Genomic DNA, 25,410 nt, shown 5'->3' on the forward strand with positions numbered 1-25,410 from the left:
CACAGTCCTGATAGGTGGAACTTCCGAGAATGAGGTCATCTACATACTGGAGAAGAAAACAGTTATGGCTTTCTGCCTTAAAGGATTTGAGATCACTGGCCAGGGCTTGTCCAAAAATAGTGGGTGCATTTTTAAATCCCTGAGGCAATCGCGTCCATGTCAGCTGCTGCCTTTCACCTGAATTTGGATTTTCCCATGTAAAGGCAAAAATCGGCTGACTCCTTGGTGCTACCCTAATGCAGAAGAAAGCATCCTTAAGATCTAGGCATGAGAAATAGATTGCCGATGCTGGTATTAAGCTGAGCAGAGTATAAGGATTTGAAACTGCAGAATGAAGGGCTACTACTGCCAAATTAACTGCTCGTAAGTCCTGGACTGGGCGGTAATCTCCATCTGGCTTTTTAACTGGGAAGAGAGGGGTGTTCTACGGAGACTGGCACGGCTTCAATATGCCCTCACTCAGCAATCTCTGAATATGTAGCTGGACCCTTTCTTGCGCTTCGCGTGGAACTGGATACTGCCTTATGCTTACTGGACTGGCTGTAGGCTTTATTTCAATAATAACTGGAGGAATGTCATGTGCCATCCCCATCGGGTTCCCCTCTGCCCATACTTCAGGCACATCTTCAAAGGGGAGCTGTGTGGCCATAGATTGGCCAGTCTCACTCAGGCAAAACAGTCTCCATTCCTCCTGCAGAGGAAGGGTCAGCGCTACCTTCGGAGGGTCTTGTGGCCCCAAGATCAGTGTGGATTGCCCTGTGGCACTAAAGGTAATTTGAGCCTGTAGTTTTGACAGCAGGTCTCGACCCAGGAGGGGGACTGGGCACTCCGGAAGATAGAGGAATTCGTGAGTGACTTCCCTTCCCCCAATGTTGCAGGTCCTGGCTTGAAGGAAAGGCCGTTGGGCACTTTTGCCAGTTGCCCCTACGATATTGGCTTGCCTTTTTGATAGAGGCCCAACTGGCTTGGTCATTACAGAATGTTGAGCCCCAGTGTCAACCATCATCTGTATGGTGCGGCCCCCAATTTGAACTCCGACCATAGGCTCCTCGGGGCCAAGGGAATAGGAGCCCGGTCTGTCCTAATAATCTCTATCAGAGTCCTCCATTCCTGCCAGCCCAATGATCTGATTTGCAGGTTTCTTTTCTGAACCTTTACGGTCGCAGCGTTTGGGTCGTGATACCCCACTGGCCTTTCTGGCTAATGCTTTGGCTGCAGAGGCAGCCGGGTCAAGTGGCCAGCTAGGACACTCTCGCTTCCAATGTCCATCCTCCTTGCAGTATGCACACTGATTTCGCCCTAGACGTGGGCCTTTCCCTCTCCTTGGGGCTGGGGCTTGCCAAGTTACCTTCCTTGTTACAGGAATGGACTTTTCCACTATGGCTGCAGCCAGAAAATCTGCCTTTTTCCTCATCTTCCTAATTTCCTCCCTTTTTGTTTCTTCATCACGGTTGACATAAACCTTAGTAGCTACTTCCATGAGCTGAGAGATATTCATTCCAGCAAACCCATCTAATTTCTGCAGCTTTCTCCGAATGTCAGCCTGTGACTGAGCAACAAATGCTGCATTTACCATTGTTTGGCTCTCAGGAGCATCTGGGTTAAAGGGCGTGTATACACGGAACGCCTCACACAGTCTCTCATAGAATTGAGCAGGACTCTCATCTAGAGCCTGTAGAATTTGACTGGTCTTTGCCATATTCACTGCCTTGCGGCTCCCCGCCTTGAATCCTTCAACTAATGCCCTATGGAATGTCTCTAGTCGGTTGAGCCCGACAGCGCTATTTGGATCCCACAGGGGGTCCTCTTCTGGGAACTGCAGGCGGGCATATTGATCACTGTCCAAAGTTCCCTCAGGTGGGTGCTCTCTAAGCCAGGCTAGCGCTCCCTGTGTGACCCGCATTCTCTCCTCAAAGTTCAATAAAGTCATTATAAGTTGTTTACAATCAGCCCACGTGGGTCTGTGGGTCTGTATGATAGACTGGAAAAGGTCTGCCATGGCCTGAGGCTTCTCGGAAAATGGTGGGGTGTGGCTTTTCCAGTTAAAGAGATCTGTTGTTGTAAAGGGCTGATAGATAAATGTCCGGCTTCCTCCCTGAACCTGGCCATCTGCATCGTAAAAGATTGGGGCCCGGGTTTCACGGAGCCGGAACTGGAAAGCAGCCTTTTCCCCTGCTCCCTCTGCCCCCGGGGCTCCCTGTGGTTCGAGCTGTAATCTCTTAGCGTCTCCTCCTTGACCGACCCGCAGCGCTGCTGCGGCGTTGCCAGAGGCAACTGGCTGTAAAAGCAGCTGGTCTGCATTTTTTCTTGCCGAAGGTGCCAAAGACCGCTGCGGAGACGGTAAAAGCCGCTGTGGGGATGGCGTAGGGCTCTCAGGTGCAGATGGCAATAAAGGCAACTGCGGGGATAGTATAGGTGCCCTCTCTGATGGTGACAAAAGCAGCGGCGGGGATGGTGAGGATATCGCACTTCCCTGTGCGGATGACGACTGTGGGTCACTGCTTAGAGAGACTAGCTCATTTTCATTCCTTAGTACCGCCGGGGCGGGAGTCATCGCATAAGGCGGTGGAAATTCAAATTCATCTGGCCCTTTCAAAACGGGCGGATTAGCACTGGACTTGGGATGCACTTCCTCTGTGCCCTTTGCACGGTGATTGTTTGGTTTGGTCCCTGGGACGGCACTCCTCGGTTTCTGCATTAAGCAAATTCTAGCTTCCTTAGCCATGCACTTCCTTAACCAAGGTGGGTTTTGGCTCACAGCGTTTTCCCAAGCATCAATGTAGGGGAATTGGTCCGGATGCCCTGGATTTCCAGTCACTGCCTCGTGGACTTTACGGATGATCCGGGGATCCAAAGTGCCCTCCTGGGGCCAGCCCATGCCGAAAGTTGGCCATTCTAACTCACAAAGCATCCTAAGCTTTCCTGGCTGAAACCTAATGCCGTACATCTCTCCCTGGAATGCACGGGGGAAGTTTTCTAGCATACATCCTAACGGGGTTTTACTGTGTGTGTTTCCCATTTCCACCCTGTGCCGGCGGTGTACAACAGTCACTCAAGCCTTTCGCTTCGTCCGTCTCCGGCCGCGTCCCTCGCGGGAACTTTCAGGCGCCTCTTAACCTTAGCGGATCGGTATAAGCCCCCGATATGGAAGAGGGTCCCTTTGCAGGGACCCCCCAGACCGCCCTTGATCGTATGAGGTCGCCACGGAACCGCGGATCGGGACTCCGCACTCGCGCCGCAGAAGCAATTTTCCGCGTCTCACTCAGTCGCCACAAGCACACGCACACAACCACCCCCCTTTCCTTTCCTCGGACCTGAAGAGGAGACAGCTTCCTCCTGTATTCTCAGGAGTACTAGGGCCTCCTCTATGAGAGTTGATCAGACTCCCTCCTAATTTCAGAATTAGGCCTTCCCTGCACTATGCCCCCGGGGGTCTTACCAATCCGACGTGTGGAGCTCCTTGCTTCGTTCTCAGGGTCTCTCAAACCTCCCGGTGTCCCCGGCTCCTCCGGAAGGGCTCCAGCGAAAACCACAACCTCTTTCTGGACTCAAATGGGGTGTCCAGGGGCGCCCAGGGCTGGGCTTCGCCCGGGCCCTCCCGGCCTCCCCGGAGACGTCCGGTAGGGGCAAACAACTGTTGCCGCCTCTGACCTTCTCAGCGCCCTCCTGGCTGGCTCGCCAGAAATGTAGTGGAGAAATTCGGATAGGCGCGGTTTCGAAGGCCAGGACACGAGAGAATACTGAGAAGGAAGTTGGTTTATTTCGACCGGCCGGGCTCGGCGGACTCTTGTCCTAATAAAAACCGAGCCCCGAACAGCCTTTTCCAGACCCTTTTATACAGAGGATATAGGATTAGGAAGACTAACAGTGATGGTAAACAGACCTTTGGTTAGGTTCTTCAGATCTTAGTATCAGATAGGTTATTTCCTCCAGGTGAGTTACATATTCTCCACATCCAAGCCAGTTTGGATTAGCATAGCTCCACATTGTCTGGAGGCAGCCCTGAATACACATTCAGTCTCACATCCCTTCTGAACATTCAAAGACTGTAGGGCCTTTATTACTTATTTGGCCATCTTGGAGACTAGGTACTCTTGGAAATAATTTTGATTTTAATGCACAGGCTATATCAATATTACTAGAAGATGTCCTCTTAAAATTACTTTTCTCCATGCTTGTTTTCAGTAATTTAAAATGCACTTTTTTTTACTCGATTAACAATTTAAACTTTATTAAGAAGCTTTATCAAAACCCACCCTAATAGTTAAATCCTGTTACAACTTAAAGGGGAATTTCCAATGTTTTTATTGGCAGTGGAATTTTGAACTGAACATCATTGAAGTAAATGGTCCACTGGGCTGGGCCTTTGGACTTTTTGGTTATATGGCCCTTGCTGTAAAGGTGTGTTGCTGTAACTGGATTTGACCTCTTCCATGTAAGAAGATCTAAAGTTTAAATGCAAAGCATTTTTTTGCTAAGTTCTTCATGGCTGTTAGCACTGCCCAACTTGTTCTCATGCTTATGATTGACAGTTCACAGTGGAATCAAGGTGAATTCATGGGAGTAGAGGAGAGATACAGTTAGGCAAGTCTTGTAAGGAGCTTCAAGCATTCTCCACTATCAGTATCGTCTGCCGTGCTCTCTAAGCGCCCGTGTGGGCTCTCGGCCGCCTGTGCTCTCCTGTCCGGGAAGAGGCTGCTGCCGCCGCCGCGGGCGCCGCTGTTACTGCGGTGAAGCCGCTCGGCCCAGGCCGCGGTAGCGCCCAGCCCGGATTTCGGGCTCCACGTGCGGCTAGACCCGAGCGGACCTAAAGTAACAATGGGATTAAAGGAGCCCGCGCAGAGAGCAGGACAGCAGTTTCGGCAGCTCAGGATCCACCCCTGCGACTACGTGGACCAGCTCCATGAAGTGGCGCCGCTGCCTGCCCGTGCTCATACTCACCAGCACACACACAGACCCAAACACACGGGCCGCCCAGAGTTCTTAGCTAAAATGGACTACTTGCAATTTCCTTTGTGTGCTAGTCTCAAAACAGGCGTGTGAAAGCATCCAAAGGAGGATTAAATATCTGGAAAATGACTTAACTGTTTTAAAATGAAAAGTACTAAATATCTTAATAGTATATTATTTTAACTGAATATTGACCACCTAGGCTAGCCTCCTATGATTACAATAATCCTTATAAATTCATGCAGAATATTAATATATTTCCATGCGCTTTACTGTTACATTAACAATATTAATGAAATCTCTCAACTTAAATGATGAGTGGGAATAAATTGGTAGGTAATGAGAGGTTGGACAAGACTGAGCGTCAATGTACTTCTGAATATGCTTACAGAAAATTTCCTTCAGTGATACCCAGAAATGACAGCTCAGAATGTTGCACAAAATGGATGCTCTATAAATGAGTGCTCACTCGATGGTATAATTAACTTATCTGCCTAATCACCTCATGTTAAACTACTTTTTATACATAGTTCTACATTGATTGTTCAATGATTGAGGTTTTCTCTAAGCGATTAAATTTTAAAAATTTTGTTAAGATGCTCTTTTAACTGTGATTTGATGAGCAAAGAATGTATTCCTGCTTCCTGTTCCAACTGCCTTCGATCAATTCATGTCTCCCTCATTCCCTACTTGTTCGAAACATACTAAGGACAATGGGAACATATAAAATATTGTTAAGTGCTGTCTTCTGTCTCACACCAAAGAGATCTTTATAGGAATGTGAATTTTCTCTTACAAGATAATTTTAGGCATTCATTGTTAACTATTTTCTGACAGGAGAATCCAGATTTATATGGTGTCGACTCTAATATAAGACTAATATCCTGGGATATTTGGACATTTTAACTGATATTAAATTTAAGTGAAGGGTGCTATATAAATTACTTCATAGTTTTTCATTTTACTTTCTGCTAAAATAAAGGGATTATCACAAAGCTTCTCCATTGTTCTTAACAAATCTGATAGTTTTTAGAATTTCAATAATTAATAGATCTGAGAAAGGCAGGGGAAGGATAGATTTTATAGAGCTATGGCCTTATCATAAAGTCAAATCTTATGGACAGTCACCTACTCTGTCTGCACTTATTTAAAAGGCAAGTCCCATCGAAAAGTTTATACATACTAGTGGCTGCTCTGTCATTACTTGAGAGAATTGTCAATCATTAAATAAATTCTGCTGATTCTTACTTTGAGAGTTTCCCACTTGAAAAGGAATTTGATTTCAAATTTATAGTTGTCATTTATTGAGTTTGCACTTGTGACTCATGGGAGAGCACTTTATGTTTGTTGTTTACCACGTGGAGTGGCTTTCACAGCAGTGTGCACATGTACTTTTTATTTCATCTCCTCCCACCCATCATCAAAAAAATTAATTTTGGGTATCCTTGCTTCATCACCAATTATTTGGACACCTCTTTTATACCCATGATCCATCCTCTAGACTGAGAGTATTCTAGATAGAGTAGTGAGAAGAGCAAAACAGTTCTGGTCTCTGATTAGGTGGAATTTACATTTGAGTGATGGAGCAAAATAAACAAGAAAACACCTAAATAACCATGATGGTTACAGATTGTGATAGACACTTTTCAGTAAATTAACAGTTCTGAGATGTATTAACTGTGCTGACTCTCCTTTAGAATGGAAGTATTCTTTGAAAGAAGGGTGAAAAAAATATGCTCTGGTGAGCCACACAAAGACCTAGAGGAAAGCATCCTATTCAAAGGAAACTGCCAGCTTAGAGACTGTGGGTGGGAATGAGCCTACCTGGCACAATCATGAAACAAACCAGAAGTCGAGAATAAGTGGAGTGGTATGAGCGGTTAGAAAAGAGCCATGAAATGAGCTTGAAAATTAGGTATAACGATATGTTGAAGAACTTTGTAGTCAGGATTTTATTCTCAGGCCAAGTGAAAAGCTTTAAAGGGTTTTAGTCAGGGAAGTAAGACATAATCTGATTTCTGTTTTAAACAGATCACTTGGGTAATTGAGTAGAAAACAGTATGGAGATTGGCAAGAGAAAATCCTTGATCAGGCAGTCAGAGCAGCAGTCCAGATCAAAGACTGTATAGCTATGACCAGACAGGGGATAATAGATGGATTTGAAATGCAAATGGGAGGTAGAAGTAACAGGAGGTGATGATAGGTGAAGAGAATAAGGAAAAGTGGGAAATAAGAATGCCCGAAAGTTTTGCTGTGAAATTTTTATTTGCTTGGAAAAATTGATTTTGATTGCTGTCTGCCAAGATATGGGAGGAAAAAGGGGTACTTAAAAATACTTTCTGCAAAGAGTCCATTCTGACCTTCTCAAATACATTCTGATTTCTGAAAATACATATCCACTTATTTTCCTATGAACGTATAAGAGATAAAAATTTTCTTACAGTTTCAACTTTTATAAATATTCAAAATATTTTGTTTTTTTATTTTTAAGGAATCACATGATTTTATGATTAAAACATTAAAGTGGTGGGGTCAATAAAGATTGCTGATGAAATAAATAAACATCTTTTAAAAGTTTTTATTGTGGCAACTTATATACAGCATAAAATTTCTCATTTTAACTGGTTTCAAATACACAGTTCGTGGGTTTAATGACATCCACAATGTTTGTGCTACCATCTCCAAAATCCATTACCAAAAATTTTCCACCACCCCCAACAGAAGCTCTGTACCCATTAAACATTCCCTACACTCATCCATGCTCCGGACACCCTGTAATCCACTTTCTGTCTCCATGAATCTGCATATTCTGATTATTTCATGTAAGTGGATCACACAATATTTGTCCCTTTATGTCTGGCTTATTTCGTTCAGAATGATGCCTTTAAGATTTGTCCACATGTAACATGTATCGGAACTTCATTCCTTTTTAACAGTGCATTAATATTCCATTATACATATATCACATTTTCTTTATCTGTTCATCTGTTGATGGACATTTAGGTTATTTTCACTTTTTGTCTATCGTGAATAATGCTGCTGTGGACATTGGTTACAGATTTCTGTTGTAGTTCTTGCTTTCAATTGTTGTGGGTATATATCTCAAAATGAGATTGCCAGGTCATGTGGTAATTCAAAATTTAACTCTCTTAAGAACTCAAAACCATTTTCCACAGTGCTGCACCATTTTACTTCCCACCAACAATGAAAGCATTTCCACATCCTTGCCAATACTTGCTGTTTTTTGCTTTAAAAAGAAATAGTGATTCTATTAATTGTAATAGTGTAAAGTGACATCCCATTGTGATTTTGATTTCCATTTCATTGGGATGGGCCTAGCAATTATGAACACCTTTATATGTGCTTATTGGCCATATGTGCCTTCTTAGGAGAAATATGTATTCAAGTCTTTCGTTCACTTTTAAATGGAGTTTTCTTTGTTGTTGAATTTTGGGTGAACTTACATATTGTAGGTATGAATATTAAACCCTTATGAAATGTTATTTCCCCCATTCTATAAGTTGTCTTTTCACTTTCTTGATGATGACTTTGATGCATAATATTTTATAAATTTTGATTATGTCCAACTTAACTATTTCTTTAGTTGCTCACACTTCTGCTGTAAAGTTGTGGAATGCAAGGTCTGGAATATATTCTTCTATAAATTCTTCTATGAGTTTTGTTGTTGTAGCTTTATATTTAGGCCTTTGATCCATTTTTAGTTAATTATTGCATATGGTGTGAGGGAGGGGTCTAGTTTTCCTCTTTGGTATATGGATCTACAACTATCCAAGCACCATTTGTTGAAGAGACTTTCCCCCATTGGGTAGACTTGGCATCCTTGTCAAAGGTCAATTAACCATAGAAGTGGGGTTTACTGATTAACTCTGATTTCGAATTGATCTTGTTCTATTTGTCTGTCATTGTACCAGTACCACACTGTTTTGATTACTGTAGCTTTCTAATGTGTTTAAAAATCAGCAAGTGTAAATCTTCCAACTTTGTTGTTCTTTTTCAAGGTGATTTTATCTATTCTGACTCCCTTGCCCTTTCACAGGAATCTGGAAATTGGTCTGTCCATACCTGTGAAGAATGCTGTAGGAATTGGGATTGGGATTACACTGAATCTATAAATTGCTTTGGGCAATATTGACATCTTAACATTATTTAGTCTTCAACTCCATGAGCGCAGAAGCTTTTTACATTGATTTAGGACTTCTTTAATTCTTCTTTTTAATTGCTTTAAGCAATCTTTTTCAGTGTTCTGTGTACAAGTCCTTTACATCCTCGGTTAATTTCATTCCTTAGAATTGTAAATGGAATTGTTTTCTTGATTTCCTTTTGAATTGCTCATTGCTGATGTGTAAACTCAGCAATGATTTAGTTAAGACTGTCTTGGAGCTTGACATCTTACTGAATTTATTATCTTTAGTAGCTTCCTTGCACATTTTTCAGGGTTTTCTACATGTAGAATCATGTCATCTGCCAACAGGGAAAGTTTTTTTTTTTACTTTCTTTCCAATTTGGATAACTAAATGTATTTTTTTCTCTTGCCTACTTAACTCTGGCTAGAAATCCCAGAACGGTGCTAAAGAGTACTGATAATGTAAATCCTTATTTTGTTCCTAATCTTAGGGGGAAAGATTTTGGTAATTCACCATTCAGCATGATGACATCTGTGGGTTTTTCATATATGCTCCTTTTCATGTTGAGGAATGTTGAAGAAGATCCATCTATTCATAGATTTCTGAGTGTTTGTAGCAGTTTGGTATTGTTTATGAATTCCAAAAATAAATAGTGGATTATGTTTATAAACTGGTCTCTTCCTCCGGGCATGTTAGATTGTATTATATTCAAAGGTTTTATTTTACTTGATTAAATTATGATTAAGGCTTTGATTGGGCCACATCAGTAGGAGGTTTAGAAAATGACTTGGAGAGGAGAGTTCCTGGAGCTCCAGGAAGTAAATACACAAAGAGGAAGAACACAGAGGAAGAGAGATGGTTCCATAGACACAGCAGAGGCCCCAGAAAGAGAGTCTGATAGTCTACAGCTGACCTAGTAGTGAGAGCAAAGCAGCTGAGCCCACAGAGAAATGGGCTTGGGAGAGAGAGGAGACTTTTCACAGCCTTCAGCTAAGATTGGAAGAAGCTGAGAACACAGAGCCTTAAGAGGAAGAGGAAGGCTGAACCCTTGCGGATATTGGCAGCCAACTTGTTCCAACAGGTGGAAATAGACTTTGGTGAGGGAAGTAATTTATGTTTTATGGCCTGATAGCTGTAAGCTTCTACCCCAAATAAATATACTTTATAAAAGTCAACATATTTCTTGTATGTTGCATCAGCACCCCTTTGGCTGACTAATACAATTTTCTTAACGAATGGATACTGGATTTTGCAAATTGGTGTTGATGTGTCAGTTGAGATTACCATGTTTCTGGGTTTTTTTCTTTTTCTTTTTTTGGCTTTCATTCTATTAATGTGGTTCATTACATAGATTGATTTTCATATATAGAACCATACTTGCATTACTTGGATAAATCCCTCTTAGCCAGGTGTATAATCCCATTGGACTCAGTTTGATACTTCTTGGGGGGTTTTTTGTTTTTTAGAATTTTGGCATCTATAGTCATAATGGTAGTTGGTCTGCAATTTTCTTTTCTTATATCTCTATCTTTTTTTGGTGTTAGGATGATGCTGACATCAGAGAATAAGTTAGAAAGTGTTCCTTCCTCTTCAGTGTTTTGGAAGTGGTAGAACAGTTTTGGTATTAATTCTTTTTGTAATACATGGCAAATTTCATTAGTGAAGTCTTCCTGTCCTGGTTTTTCTTTCTTGGGAGGTTTCTTGTTGTTGTTGTTGTTATTACTGACTCAGTTATTTTACTTGTTATAGATTTATTAAGGTCTCCAATTCTTGAGTCAGTTTAGGTAGTCTTTGTGTTTCTAGGATTTTCCCATGTCATCTAAATTATCTAACTTGTTGGCATACAACTCTTCATATCACCTTATAATCCTTATTTTTGTGGGGTTGGAATCAATGCTACCTCTTTTATTTCTGAAATTGTTTCTTTGCATCCTTTCTCTTTCTTTGCCAGTTAATTACATCTAGTTGTCTTAGAGTATTGTTCAAGCCTTCTCTTTCTATATTGATCTTCTGCCTAGATGGTCTATCCATTTTTGAAAGTGGTATATTGAATTCTTCTAGTATTAATGGAGAACCATCTATATAACCCTTTGATCTGTCTATATTTGCTTCATATCTTCTGGCTTTCTACTGTTAGGTTCATATACATTTATAATTGTTACATCTTCCTGATGAATTAACACTTTTATCACTATAGAGGGTCCTCCTTTTTTTATTCAATCTGTTTTATCTAATATTAACATAGCCATCCCAGTTCTTTTTTGCTTACTGTTTGCATGGAATATTTTTTGCCATCATTTCACTTTCAACCTCCAGTTTAAGAAGCCTTAGGATAATCAAGAGACAACTGGAGTCCTTGCATGGAGTTCTTTATTTATTTAAAGGTACTGGATGATATTGTGATATCATGATTGCTTTAGCAGACAAGGAGAATCATAGTGTCTTATCTTTTCATTGATGTTTATCTTTTTTGAATACTCAACTTATTTCTTTGTTTTTCCACTTAAATATTATTTTTTCATACATTGGAGTTATCTTCATGGTACCTTCCTCTAATAATCTGCCTGTACCATGGCCAGTATTGTACAATGGATATTTCCTTGACAACTACTATGTGCATAGTTCTTGCCTAGTGAATAGATTTAATATAGTAGAGTATCAAGTATACGTGCTTTAGAAAAAAAGTGATTTAAACTTACTTAGCATTTTCCCACAGGACAATACATTGAGCCAAAATATTTTAAACAGATTCAAACATTTTTCTTTACCTCAGCATCTTCCAGTGTCAGAGATTTTCTTCCTCCCCTTCTTGGCATCTGTAATTCTCCTTCTAGGTTTCTGTGACACAGACTAGAACATTTTAAGTAATAAGAGCATTATATAAAAATAAACCTATATTTCCCTTTTCACACAGTCTTAGTCGAAGTCATTCAGATCTCAGGGGGAACATGGTTCAGTATGAGTCACACAAAGATAGAAAAGAGATACATAATCAAAAGCAACATCTTAAAAATAATCCATTGGATCCACATCTCCTCAGACTGACTGCTCTCTCACCTACATTAGACTTGAAGGCTTAGATTTTGTCCCCTATTCGTACATGTCAAGTCAAAACAAAACAAAACAAAAGGCAGAATATTACATGTTAAAAGAAAGCAATGTAGAAAACCAAATGCATCATTAAATATAAGATTTTATGTGTTCATTCCCTGGCATGATATAAAGCTAGTCGAGTCTTGTGCTTGAGCGGGTAGAGAAGACAATGTCTAACTTTTTGTTGTACCATCGACAGTAGAAAGACTCAATATACAATGCTAAATGCCAATACTTACATTAAATCAGACAAACTATGGCGATTTATAAGTCTAAAAATATCCTTACATATTTAATACTTGAAAAAGTGAATGCATTGGTTAAAGTTAAATCTGCCTTATTTCTTACAGGAACCACTGTGCCAGCATTGCTGAATGAGACCAACTCTACTTACATTTCCAATTGGATGCTAGTGTGGCCGCTGCTGCTTTTCACCTGGAATACAAAAGTAAGATAAACTATTTCTGCCTGCAACTTTGTTATATTGACGAATTTTCTTAAAGGAAAAAAATAAATTCATGTTCTTATTATACAGGGAAATTTTCTTAAACGAAGAAAATTAATTCATGTTTTTGTTATACAGGGAAATAATGTTATTCTATAACCATGTTTAAGATTTGCATGTAATTGGATTTTAGAAAACCTGTCTTGATAACATATTTATTATAAAAGAAATATTAATGGGAAAATTGAAAAGTCAATGAATGGAGTGATTATTTAAAACAACTACTAAAGTTTGGGTTGTTCACATTAAAAAGCACAAAATATCATTTATATGTTACCAGTTTTCTTGTGAAGTGATAGCAAATATTCTTATTAGTGTCCAAAAATATAGAAAACCGTAATTTCCAAATAGATTATGGTTATATGCCCTTTTGTTTCTAGTCTCAAAATCTCTCAAAACTAGGACAAACAAAGTGCAGTAACTTCAGTGCCTGCGTTTGTGTATTATTCATTTTAATTGGAAGTAGGCATTGCAAAGGAGACTACAATCTTTTTAAAAAGGCTGTGTGACTGAGTTAATAGTCTGATAAATGGGATGACAGAGGTCAAAATCACAAATCTTTGGTGTTTAATTATGCAGGTAAACCTTGTAAAAGCAAAATAAGAATTTCCAATGAGGATGAGGTTTATTTTAGGACATTATTTTGAGCACTAAAAATGCTTAATGTTGATATTCATCTCTTTTAAAAAGCAGTTGCAAATAAGCAAAGACATGGTTAAGCTTTAATAATTGATCTTTTGAATTGAGATAAACAGTTTGCTAGGATGTAAGTGCATGCAAGTTTTTAAAATGCCAGATTTCCAGCTGATGACAAATCTTCTGAACCAGATTCAAAGTACAGAGCTGTTTTGCATTCTAGTTAAATTTCCCTACTTATTACAGGCATTTGTTTGCAAGTTTATTCCAATTTATTTGAAAAGGACCATTTTAATGACAGTTTAAAATGATACTGTGGGTGCTATTTGTGTAGGATATATTTGGAAAAATCTGTTACTTTGATACATTTTGTGAACATCTGTAGGTAGTAAATTATAAAATTTATTTATGATAGTCTTAATAAATTCGCTAATATTTTAGCAATGTTAGAATTGATGAATGCTCTTTTCTATTCCTATTAAAGTAGCTACTGACTTTATTCAATTTTTTATACAAAGAGGTGCTAGTAAAATATTTTTTCTGCAACTTCTTCTGTATACACAGATGGGCTTCAGTCTAACAATATAATTTCTACAATCTAATTCTAAATCATTATTCATTAAAAGAGCAAGACTAATGCAGACTCCCCTTTTGTCTGGGTCTTTGAGCTCTCTGAAACCCACACATGGCCTTGGCAATTTGCTGAAATGTTAGCTGATTTATTTTTACCTGTTCCCATGGAAGCTGATATCTCTTCTTCCCATGCTCAGCTAACAGTGACACAGTTTGTACGTCCCAAATCGACTTGAAAAGGCTTGTTCTTCTGTGATTTTGGTTTACCTGTTTACCTTGCAACCTCAGCTCCCTGATGCATTTTAGAAGTTATGGTTTTATAGATTATCTAGATTTTCTCCTTGTTAAAGTGGGAGGGCTGTTTTATTTTGCAGATTTTACCTCATAAGTGGAAGTGAAAGTCATCATAAGAGTTTTTGATTGTCTGGGTCAAGAATAGTTATAGGATTACTAAGATTATTTCTTAGGTTTGCTATCTCAGTTTGCCAGGTTTGCTGTAACAGAGTATTACAGACTAGTTGGCATAAACAACAGTAATTTATTGGCTCACAATTTTAGAGACAGGAAGTCCAAAATCAAGATTTTGGTAAGAAGATTCTTTCTCTGAGGTGTATAGCAACCTGGTGGTGGCTTGCAGGCAATCCATAACTCTATATCTGCCTCTGTCATATGGTCATTGCTCTTCCTGTCTGTCTCTAGTAATTAGGCCCAAATTCCCTCTGCTTATGAGTATTGCAGTCACATTGGATTAGATCAACCCTTATTCAATATGGCACCAATCTTAACAAATCACATTTTCAAAGATCATCTTTACAAATAGGTTCCGATTCATAGGACTAGGGACTAAGACTTGAGCATGTCTTTGTTGGGACATGACTCAGTCCCTAATGTTACTGTGGAGAAACTTATTCTTGAATGAGCACTGTTAAAAGAAATTATCTATCTACCTAATTATACCCACATAACTTTAAAGTAGTGATATTGTTTTTATCATAACTATGAAAAGGACCAGAAGATTATTAAAGATCAATTAGTGGGGAAACCTTATGTAGTTTGAATGTGATCCCAATTTAGAGTTTGCTTGGAATAGAAACTGTTCATTCGAATTTTATATATAGTAATGCTTGTTTTAAAATCATATTTTCATTTTTGAGTCCTTCTTTAATAAATTGGCTGATTATGTGAGTTTATACTCCTTGCTAAATCACTAGAGATAGTTAATTTCTGAGACAGGAGTGAGCCATCTAATACCACCATCTATTGGCATGTATCCAAAATCAATGTCATAAAACTGATCAGTTTATTTTACGTCAAGGGAAAGCCTGCTTCAATTATTCAAGCCTGTTTTTTTAAATTTATTTCTCTCCTCTCCCCACCTCTCCAGTTGTCTGTTGTCTGTGTCCATTTGCTGCATGTTCTTCTTTGTCCTCTTCTGTTGTTGTCAGTGGCACGGGAATCTGTGTTTCTTTTTCTGTTGCGTCATCTTGTGTCAGCTCTCTGTGTGTGCGGCACCATTTCTGGGCAGGCTGAACTTTCTTTCATGCTGGGCAGCTCTCTTTATGGGGCGCACTCCTTGCGTGTGAGTCTCCCCTACACAGGGGGCACCCCTGCATGGCACGACATTCCTTGTTCGCATCAGCACTGCATGTGGGCCAGCTTCACAAGGGTCAAGGAGGGCAGGGTTTGAACCGCGGACCTCCCATGTGGTAGATGGATTCCCTATCCATTGGTCCAAGTCCACTTCCCTCAAGCCTGTTTTAGTGATAATGATTGGCACTGATTCAACATGGCACCAGCATAATTCTATATATGGAAGCCTTTTTATTTCACTCCCTTTAATAGTTTTTCCTATTAGCATACACTACTGGGAAATGAAATAAAAATGTAAGATAGATGTGCTACTGTATAGTATAAATTCCAGGTATGTTATAAAGCAGTTTAATAGGCAGACCTAGTCTGGTGTGGAAATCATACCCTTATGTCTAGGCTTTGGCCCTTTCATATAAAAGTCTCTACAGTTGGATCAGAACATGAAACATAAAATCTGTGGCAATGTCAATTTCATATTCAAAAGAAGACAGAAATAGGAAGAAAGGAGAAGTGGGAGCATGAAAGGAAGGAAGGAAGGGAAGGAGGGAGGGAAGAAAGGAAAGAAAAAAAGAAAAGATAAAGAAAAGGAAAAAAGTATTGCAGTAACAGATTTACATTATATTTATTCTGAGAAAATCAGGAATTTGAATCAGTGATTTGTAGTTGTGAGAGAAAAGAGAAAACTAGAAAAAAAGTAAATGTTACTTGTTCATTGTATTGAATGCCCATTCCTTTTAGGTAGGATTAAATGAAAAACAATTTTCCACATTTTTAGCATGTTTATAATTTGTAATTAATGTACTTAGCTAAAATGATTTCTTAACATTATCAAACATATGAAATATTTTACTATTATAAATGATTTCATTCATAATTCAAAACTTTTGCAGATAATAACTTACTCAGAGCATTCTGCAAAATAGTATTAATATGTCAAGAACATTTTCCTTAAAACTGATTAAGCCTTTCCCATATGCATCTGTGTATTTGATAGGTATGTAGTAAACCAACATTATATATCATGAATAGATAAGATCTTATTCAAAAGGTATATAATTAAATGATTAAGAAAATAAGATTGTCTGGACTTTTTAAAAAACTTTATAAACTGTGTGCTTTCCAAAAAGTATGTCATGCAACTTAAAATAAATATTATATATACAAAAATAGAATTATTTAAAAGCAAATAAAAGTTTTAAAAAGACAACTAAACTAAAGAGAAGAATGTAAATATTTCTAGCAGCTTTGAATATTCTGGCAATAAAAGGAAAAACATGAAATAGGATATATTTCCATACACCTTTTTAAAAAAGAAAATAGCAATTAAGTAAATTCATTACTTGTGTTATTTTCTACATGATATTTGTCATTTGTGAGGGAAGTAGTCTTAAAAAAATCATTTGCTAAAATATACAGAAATGATCTTTACATGACAATCATTGACGAATTTTTGATAGGAAGTTGGGAATATGATATACTTCTCATTAATTTCTTCAGGAGTATGTTTAAATCAGCCAATAGAAAATTATTATTAAAATCATTTTACTTGAGGATGTTCTTTTAAAATTACTTTTCTCCATGCTTGTTTTCAGTAATTAAAAATTAACTACTTTTAATTTCCTTCATGTGCTAGTCTCAAAACAGGCATGGGAAGGCATCCAAAGGAGGAATAAATATCTGGATAATGACTTAAGTCTTTTAAAATGAAAAGTACTAAATATCTTAATAGTATATTATTATACCTGCATATTGACAACTTAGGTTAGCTGTCTATAATTACAATACTTTTAAATTCACATAGATTATTAATATATTCCAAAGCACTTTATTATTACTTTAATAATATTAATGAAAATCTATACTTGAATGATGAGTGGGAATGAAATGATAGGTAATGAAATGTTGGACAAGACTGAGCTTCAGTATACTTCTGAATATGCTTACAGAAAATTTCCTTTAGTGATACCCAGAAATGACAACTCAGAATGTTGCACAAAATGGGTGCTCTATAAATGGATGCTCTTTCAGTGATATAATTAAGTTATCTTCCTAATCATCTCAAGTTAAACCACTTTTTATTCATATTTCTATATTAATTATTCATTGATCGAGTTTTTCTCTTAAGTGTTTTTACTTTTTAAAAAATTTGTTAAGACCCTCTTTAAACTCTGTGTTAGAGGTTTGCAATAATTAACAAGCTGTAGCTCAGTTTCTCCTGATATGCACTGGGGAAAGGCTAACCCCATCCCCCAAAAGCCTACATTTCCAAGGACATGACGCTGCCCCACAGATTAAATAAAGAAACCACATACAGACAGCAGTAAAGGGAAATGGAAACCTTCCCTACTACCTATCAGAGGGAAATAAAATTCCTACAAAACAAAGAAACATCTAATCCTGCAGCATTCCAAGAAAAAATAACTCCCTAACCCACTATCTTCTAGTTACTATCAGGAAAAGTTCCACCTCTAAGGGCTTCCCATTGTCCCTGCACTTGACTCGGACCCTCAACCCCCTCCCACCAACTATCCTTTCCTCACCTAGGGAAGTTGTGTATAAATCCAAATCCCCCCTTCCAGGGGCAGGGTGAAGTCTCTCTTCAGATCCCCTGATTGGGAGAGCTTCTCAATAAGTCTTTCTTTGTCTATAGTCAATCAGTCTTCGTGTCCCAGTAAGCACTGTATTTTCTTCAACACTCTGATTGGATGAGCAAAGAATATGTTCCTGCATCCTATTCAAATTGCTTTCAACATCAAACAGTTCATGTCTCCCTCATTGCCTACTTGTTTGAAACATATTAAGGACCATGGGAACATGTAAAATATTCTAATTCCTGTCTTCTGTCTCACATCAAGGAGACCTTTACAAGAACGTGAATTTTCTCTACAAGATAATTTTATGCATTCATTATTAACTAATTGGTGAATCAGGAGAATCCAGATTTATATGATGTTGACTCTATATAAGACTTATATCCTGGGATATTTGGACATTTTCACTGGTAATAAATTTACCTGAAAGGTGCAATATAAAATTACTTCTTAGTTTTTCATTTTACTTTCTTCTAAAATAAAGGAATTATCAAAAATCTTCTCCATTGTTCTTAACAACTCTGATAGTCTTTAGAATTTCAATAATAATAGATTTGAGAAAGGCAGCGGAAGGGTAGGTTTTATGGAACCATGGATTTATCATAAAGTCAAATCTTGTGGACAGTCACGTACTGTGTCTGCACTTATTTAAAAGGCAAGTCCCATCTTTAACTTTATACATACTAGCTGGCTGCTCTGTGATTACTTTAGAGAATCATCAGCCATTAAATAAATTCTGCTGACTTTTACTTTGAGATTTTCCCAAAGGGAAAAGAGTTTGATTCCAAAATTATAATTGTCATTTGTTGTGTTTGCCCTTGTGATTCATTGGAGAGTACTTTATGTTTGGTTGTTTACAACTTGAAGTGGCTTTCACAGCAGTGTGCACATGTGCCTTTTCTTTCATCTCCTCCTACCCATCATAAAAAAAAGTGAATTTTGGTTATCCTTGCATTCATCACCAACTATTTGGGCACCTCTTATATAGCCATGATCCATCCTCTAGACTCGGAGTGCTCTAGACAGAGTAGTGAGGAGAGAACAACACAGTTCGGGTCTCTGATTTGATGGAATTTACATTTGAGTGATGGAGCAAAATAAACAAGAAAACTTCTAAGTAACTGTGATGGTTACAGATTGTGATCAACACTTTTCAGCAAATTAACAGTTCTGAGATGTAGAATAACTGCTGACTCTGCTTATCAGAAATATTCTTTGAAAGAAGGGTGAAAAAAATGTGCACTGGTTGGCCATAAAAAGACCTAGAGGAAAGCATTCTATTCAAAGGAAATTGCCAGGTTAGAGACTGGTTGGGAAAAAGCCTACCTAGCACATTCATGAAGCAAACCAAAAGACTAGAATAAGTGGAGTGGAGCAGTTAGAAGAGAGCCATGAAATGAGGTTGAAAATTATGTGTAACCGTATTTTGAAAGACTTTGTAGTCCAGGATTTTATTCTAAGGCCAAGTGAAAGATTTCAAAGGGTTTTCGTCAGGGAAGTAAACATAATCTGATTTCTATTTTAAACAGATCACTTTGGTTATTGAGTAGAGAATAGTATGGAGATTGGCAAGAGAAAAACCTTGATCAGTCAGGCAGCCGGAGCAGTAGTCTAAATCAAAGATTGTTTAGCTATGACCAGACTGGGGAAAATAGATGGATTTGAGACATAATTGGGAGATAGAACTAGCAGGATGTGCTAATGGATGTAGGGAATAAGGAAAAGTGGGAAATAAGAATGCCCGAGAGTTTTGCCTTGAAAATTTTGACTGGAAAAATTCATTAGATTTCTGTCTTCCAAGATGTGGGAGGAAAGAAGGGTCCTTCTGAAGGATAGGAGATAAAAGTTTTCCTTCAATTTCATTTTTTATAAATATTCAAAATATTTTGTTTTTTATTTTTAAGGAATTACATGATCTTATGATTTAAGTTGTGGGGTCAGTAAAGACTGTTGATGAAATAAATATAAAACTTTTTAAAAATTTTATTGTGGCAACTTATATACAGCATAAAGTTTCCCATTTTAACTGGTTTCAAATGTACAGTTCAGGGGTTTTAATGACATCCACAATGTTTGTGCTACCATCACCAAAATCCATTCCCCAAATTTTCTATCACCCCAAACAGAAACTCTGTACCCATTAAGCATTATCTCCCCATTTCTTACCCCCTTCCCAGCCCCTGACACCCTGTAATCCACTTTCTATATCTATGAATTTGCATATTCTGGTTATTTCATATACGTGGATCACACAGTATTTGTTCCTTTGTGTCTGACTTATTTCAATCAAGAGGATGCCTTTAAGGTTTGTCACATGTAGCATGTATCAGAACTTCATTCCTTTTTTACAGTGGATTAATAGTCCATTATATGTACACTCCTTTTTGTTTATCCATTCATCTATTGATGGACACATAGGTTGTTTTCACCTTTTGTCTATTGTGAATAATGCTGCTATGGACATTGGTTATAGAATCCTGTTGTATTCCTTGCTTTCAATTCTTGTGGGTATGTATCTCAAAATGAGATTGCCAGGTCCTGTTGTTGTAGAATTTGAGAGAAGTTCAATTACTTGAGTATAGAGAGGCCAGGACTCAGGAATGATTTTGAGAAGGAAGAATGGTTTATTGATGGCCCGCCGGACTCGGGAACTTTCTGTTTGAATCCTGAGCCCCGAACAAGATTTTTTAGTCCCTTTTATACAGAGAGGAAAGGCCGAATGGTCCTTTTGTTTCAGTTCTCAATAGGCTTGAATTAGCATATATTTCCACATCTTAGTAAGCTTTTAGCATGGACCTCAGGCATTCGATAAGCTTTTAGCATATTTGCTTTACATTCCCCCTGAATACTTCAAGTTTATAGACCTTGCATTGTTAAACTGTCTCCTGCTCACCAAGGGCAGGACTGCAACCTTTCATCATCCCACACCCACAAGTCACAGTTTAGGTTATCTCTGAAGAGACAAAGAGCCTGCCACCCATAGCCCACATCACTGTGGTAATTCAAAATTTAACTTTCTGAGGAACTCAAACCATTTCCTACAGTGCTGCACCATTTTACTTTACACCAACAGTGCACAAACTTTCCTATGTCTCCACACCCTTGCCAATACTTGCTGTTTTCTGCTTTAAAAAAAAAAAGCTATTAATTGTAATAGTGTAAAGTGACATCCCATTGTGATTTTGATTTGCATTTCCCGGGGGGGGGGGGAGGCTAGCAATTATGAGCATCTTTTCATGAGCTTACTGGCCACATGTACCTTCTTAGTAGAAATATATACTTAAGACTTTTGCCCATTTTTTTAATGGAGTTGTCTTTGTTGTTGAATTGTAGGAAAACTTACATATTGTAGGTATTAATATTAACCTTTATGAAATATGTTTTTTCTCCCATTCTATAGATTGTCTTTTCACTTTCTTGATAATGACTTTGATGCATAATATTTTTAAAATTTTGGTGAGGTTCCATTTATGTATTTTTTCTTTAGTTGCTCATGCTTTTGCTGTAGAGTTGAGGAATGCAAGGTCTGGAAGATATTCTTCTATATATTCTTCTCTAAGTTTTATAGTTTTAGTTTTATATTTAGGCCTTTGATCCATTTTTAGTTAATTATTGCATATGGGATAGGGTTCTAGTTTCATTCTTTTGTATATGGATCTACAAATTTCCCAGCACCATTTGTTGAAGAGACTTTTTTCCCCCATTGAGCAGACTTGGCATACTTGTCAAAAATCAACAGACCATAGAAGTGAGAGTTTATTGATCAACTCTCAATTCATTCTATATTGGTCTATATGTCTGTCATTGTGCCTGTACCACACTTTTTTGATTACCGTGGCTTTCTAATACATTTAAAAATCAAGAAGTGTAAGTCTTCCAACTTTGTTGTTCTTTTTCATGGTGGTTTCATGTATTCTGACTCCCCTGTACTTCCACGTGAATTTGGAAATTGTCTTTCCATTTCTGTGAAGAAGCCTGTAGGAGTATGAATTGGGATTGCATTGAATCTGTAAATTGCTTTGGGTAATATTGACATTGTAAAAATATTTACTCTTCTACTCCATGAACACAGAAGCTTTTCCAATTATTTAGGACTTCTTTAATTCTTATTTTAATTTCTTGTTTTTTTTTAAATTTTGCTTTTTATTTATCAAACACAGGCAAGCAAGTATTTTTAGAGTGGACTTACTGGTGTTCTGCTGGAAAACTACTGTGATTAGTAATGGAAGAAATTGTAGTATTGATGTAGAGAAAGTGGCCACAGTAGCTGCTGATGGTAGGGAGAGGGGAGAAGAGATATGATGTGGGGGCATTTTCAGAATTTGGAGTTGTCCTGGGTAGTGTTGCAAGGACATATGCTGGACATTGTGTGTCCTACAATAGCCTACTGGGTGGACTGGGGGAGAGTGTAGACTACAATGTAGACCCCCTGTCCATGTGGTACAGCAGTGCTCCAAAATGTATTCACCAGGTGCTGTGAATGTACCATAATGATGGAAGAGGTTGTTGATGTGAGAGGAGTGGGGTGAGAGGGGTGGGGGGCATATGGGGGAACCTCATATTTTTTAAATGTAACATTTAAAAGAAAATGAAGAAGAAAAAGAGGAGAAGGAGGAGGAGAAGGAGAAGGAGGAGGGGGAGAAACAGGAGGAGGGGGAGGGGAGAAGGAGGGGAAGGAAAAGAAAGAAGAAAGAAGAAAAAGATTCAACCCAAAAGAGAATGAAAAAGAAGGTCCAGGATTAAGGAGAAGGGAAATACTTGCTTGACAGCCATGAAATAGATGTAGAGAGCAATTGGTCCAATATGAAGAAAATAAAAAAGCTGGGGGAGATAATCACAGAGAGATAAAATTGGTAGGATACCTATATCAAAAGAAGATTGAGGAAAATGAGGAGTGGAGGATACAGAGTTTAGAGAAGAACTAATGAAAGATAAGTAGAAAGCTACACTATAGAAACTATAGAAAAATAAGACAGTTATTATCCCCAGGGAAAATAAATAGTCGCAGAAGAAAGTATTCTGAATGCCTTGTCTGATATAGTCAAAATAAACAAAAAATGATCTAAATGAAATTATGATATAGCTGTCCTGGGAGATAGCATATTTATGGGATGGCAACTGAGGTGTACTTGAGCTCTTTTCCCCATAGTGGGAATGGATAATGCACAAACCTGGAAATAACATGAATAACTAGCAATGTAACTGTCATTCAGAAAAGTGTGATAAATACAAAACGTAACATCTGAAGAGCTGAAAATGGTTGCTGTGGTGGTTTGAAAATGTATGTAGTCCAGAAAAACATAGTCTTAAAGTTAATCCATTCCTCTTGGTGTGAACCCAATGTAAGTAGGAATTTTGAAGAGGTTACTTGAGGTTAAGGAATGACCCACGTCACTCAGGATGGGTCTTTATCCTATTTCTGGAGTCCTTTGTGAGGGATTAATTTTTTTAATTTCTTTAATCAATGTTTTGCACTGTTCTGTGTAGAAGTCCTTTACATCCTTGGTTAATTTCATTCCTAGAATTTTAAGTGGAAGTATTTTCTTGATTTCCTTTTGAATTCTTCATGGCTTATGTTTAAACACACCAATGATTTTGTTAAGATTGTCTTGTACTTTGACATCTTGCTGAATTTATTATCTTTAGTTGCTTTCCTGCAGATTTTTTAGGATTTTCTGTGACAGAATCATGTCATGTGCCAACAAGAAAAGTTTTTTTTTCTTACTTTCCAATTTGGATAAATACACATATATGTTTTCTTGCCTACTTACTCTGGTGAGAAATTCCAGAGCAGTGCTGAAGAGTAGTGATGAAAATGGATATCCTTACTTTGTTCCTGATTTTAGGGGGAAAGATTTCGGTAATTCACCATTGACCATGATGTCATCTGTGGGTTTTCGTATATGTGCCTTTTCATGCTGAGGAATGTTGAGGAAAACTCGTTCTATTCATAGTTTTCTGAGTGTTTGTAGCAGTTTGGCATTGTTTATGAATTTCAAAAATAGATACTGTATTACATTTACAAACTGGTCTGTTCCTCTGGGCATATTAGATTGCATTAAGTTCAGAGGTTTCACTTTAACTAAACTATGATTAGGCCTATTGGGTCACATCAATAGGATGTTTAGAAAATGACATGTCAGAGGAGAGAGTTGGTATTTCGATGCTGCAGCCTCAGGGAGTAAATACACAAAGAAGAACACAGAGGAAGAGAGATGGCTCCACAGACACGGCAGAGGCCCCAGGAAGAGAGAGAGCCTGATAGTCTACAGCTGACCTAGTGGAGAGAACAAAGCAGTTGAGCCCAGAGAGAAATGGGCCTGGGAGAGAGATAAGACATCACAGCCTAAAGCTAAGATTGGAAGAAGCTGGGACCACAGAACCTTAAGAGGAAGAAGGCTGAACCCTTGCCGATGTCTGCAACCATCTTGCTCCAGCATGTGGGAAAAGACTTTGGTGAGGGAAGTAACTTATGCTTTGTGGCCTGGTAACTGTAAGTTTCTACCCCAAATAAACACACTTTTTAAAGCCAACATATTTTTGGTACTTTGCATCAGCACCCCTTTAGCTGACTAATACAGTCTTCTTAAAGAATGGATGCTGGATTTTGTAAAATGGTGTTGCTCTGTCAATTGAAATTACCATGTGTTTTGCTTTTGTTTTTTATTTTTTTGGTTATCATTCTATTAATATGATGCATTACATTGATTGATTTTCATATATTGAACAATATTTGCATTACTGGGATGAGTCCCTCTTCGGTGTATAATCCTATGGGACTCAGCTTGCTACTATTTTGTTGTTTTTTAGGATTTTGGGATCTATATTCATAATGGAAGTTGGTCTGCAATTTTCTTTTCTAATGATATCTCTATCTGGTTTTGGTGTTAGGATGATGCTTGCTTCAGAGAATGAGTTAGAAAGTGATCCCTCCTCTTCAATGTTCTGGAAGAGGTTGAGGAGGTTTGGTGTTAGTTCTTTTTGTAATATATCATAAATTTCATTAGTGAAGTCTTCCTGTCCTGATTTTAATTTCTAGGGTTTTTAAAAATTTATTATTATTATTACTGACTCAATTATTTTACTTGTTATAGATTTGTTGAGGTCTTCAAATTCTTGAGTCAGTTTAAGTAGTTTGTGTGTTTCTAGGTATTTTCCCATGTCATCTCAGTTATATAATTTGCTGGCATACAACTTTTGTATCATCTTATAATCCTTTTTATTTTTGTGGGGTTGGAATCAATGCTTCCTCTTTCATTTCTGATTTTATTTGCATCTTCTCTTTTTCCTTTGCCAGCTAATGACATCAATTTGGCTTAGGGGATTG

The 25,410-nt window shown here is 38.0% G+C and overlaps 1 protein-coding gene across 6 annotated transcripts in view; it reads left to right on the forward strand.

Moving 5' to 3' along the window:
* LOC131275579 (CUB and sushi domain-containing protein 1-like) overlaps positions 1-25,410 on the forward strand; it is a 322,424-nt gene that overhangs the window by 241,720 nt on the left and 55,294 nt on the right. For all 6 annotated transcript variants that reach the window (XR_011647208.1, XR_011647209.1, XR_011647207.1 and 3 more), the window contains one exon: positions 12,539-12,636. Coding sequence is in view for 3 of the 6 variants with exons in the window: in XM_071211297.1 (XP_071067398.1) it covers positions 12,539-12,636 (98 nt within the window). In the remaining 3 variants the exon portion in view is untranslated. The remainder of the gene's footprint in view (positions 1-12,538; positions 12,637-25,410) is intronic.

This window comes from Dasypus novemcinctus, chromosome 23 (genome assembly GCF_030445035.2).
Source record: "Dasypus novemcinctus isolate mDasNov1 chromosome 23, mDasNov1.1.hap2, whole genome shotgun sequence".
NCBI lineage: Eukaryota > Metazoa > Chordata > Mammalia > Cingulata > Dasypodidae > Dasypus > Dasypus novemcinctus.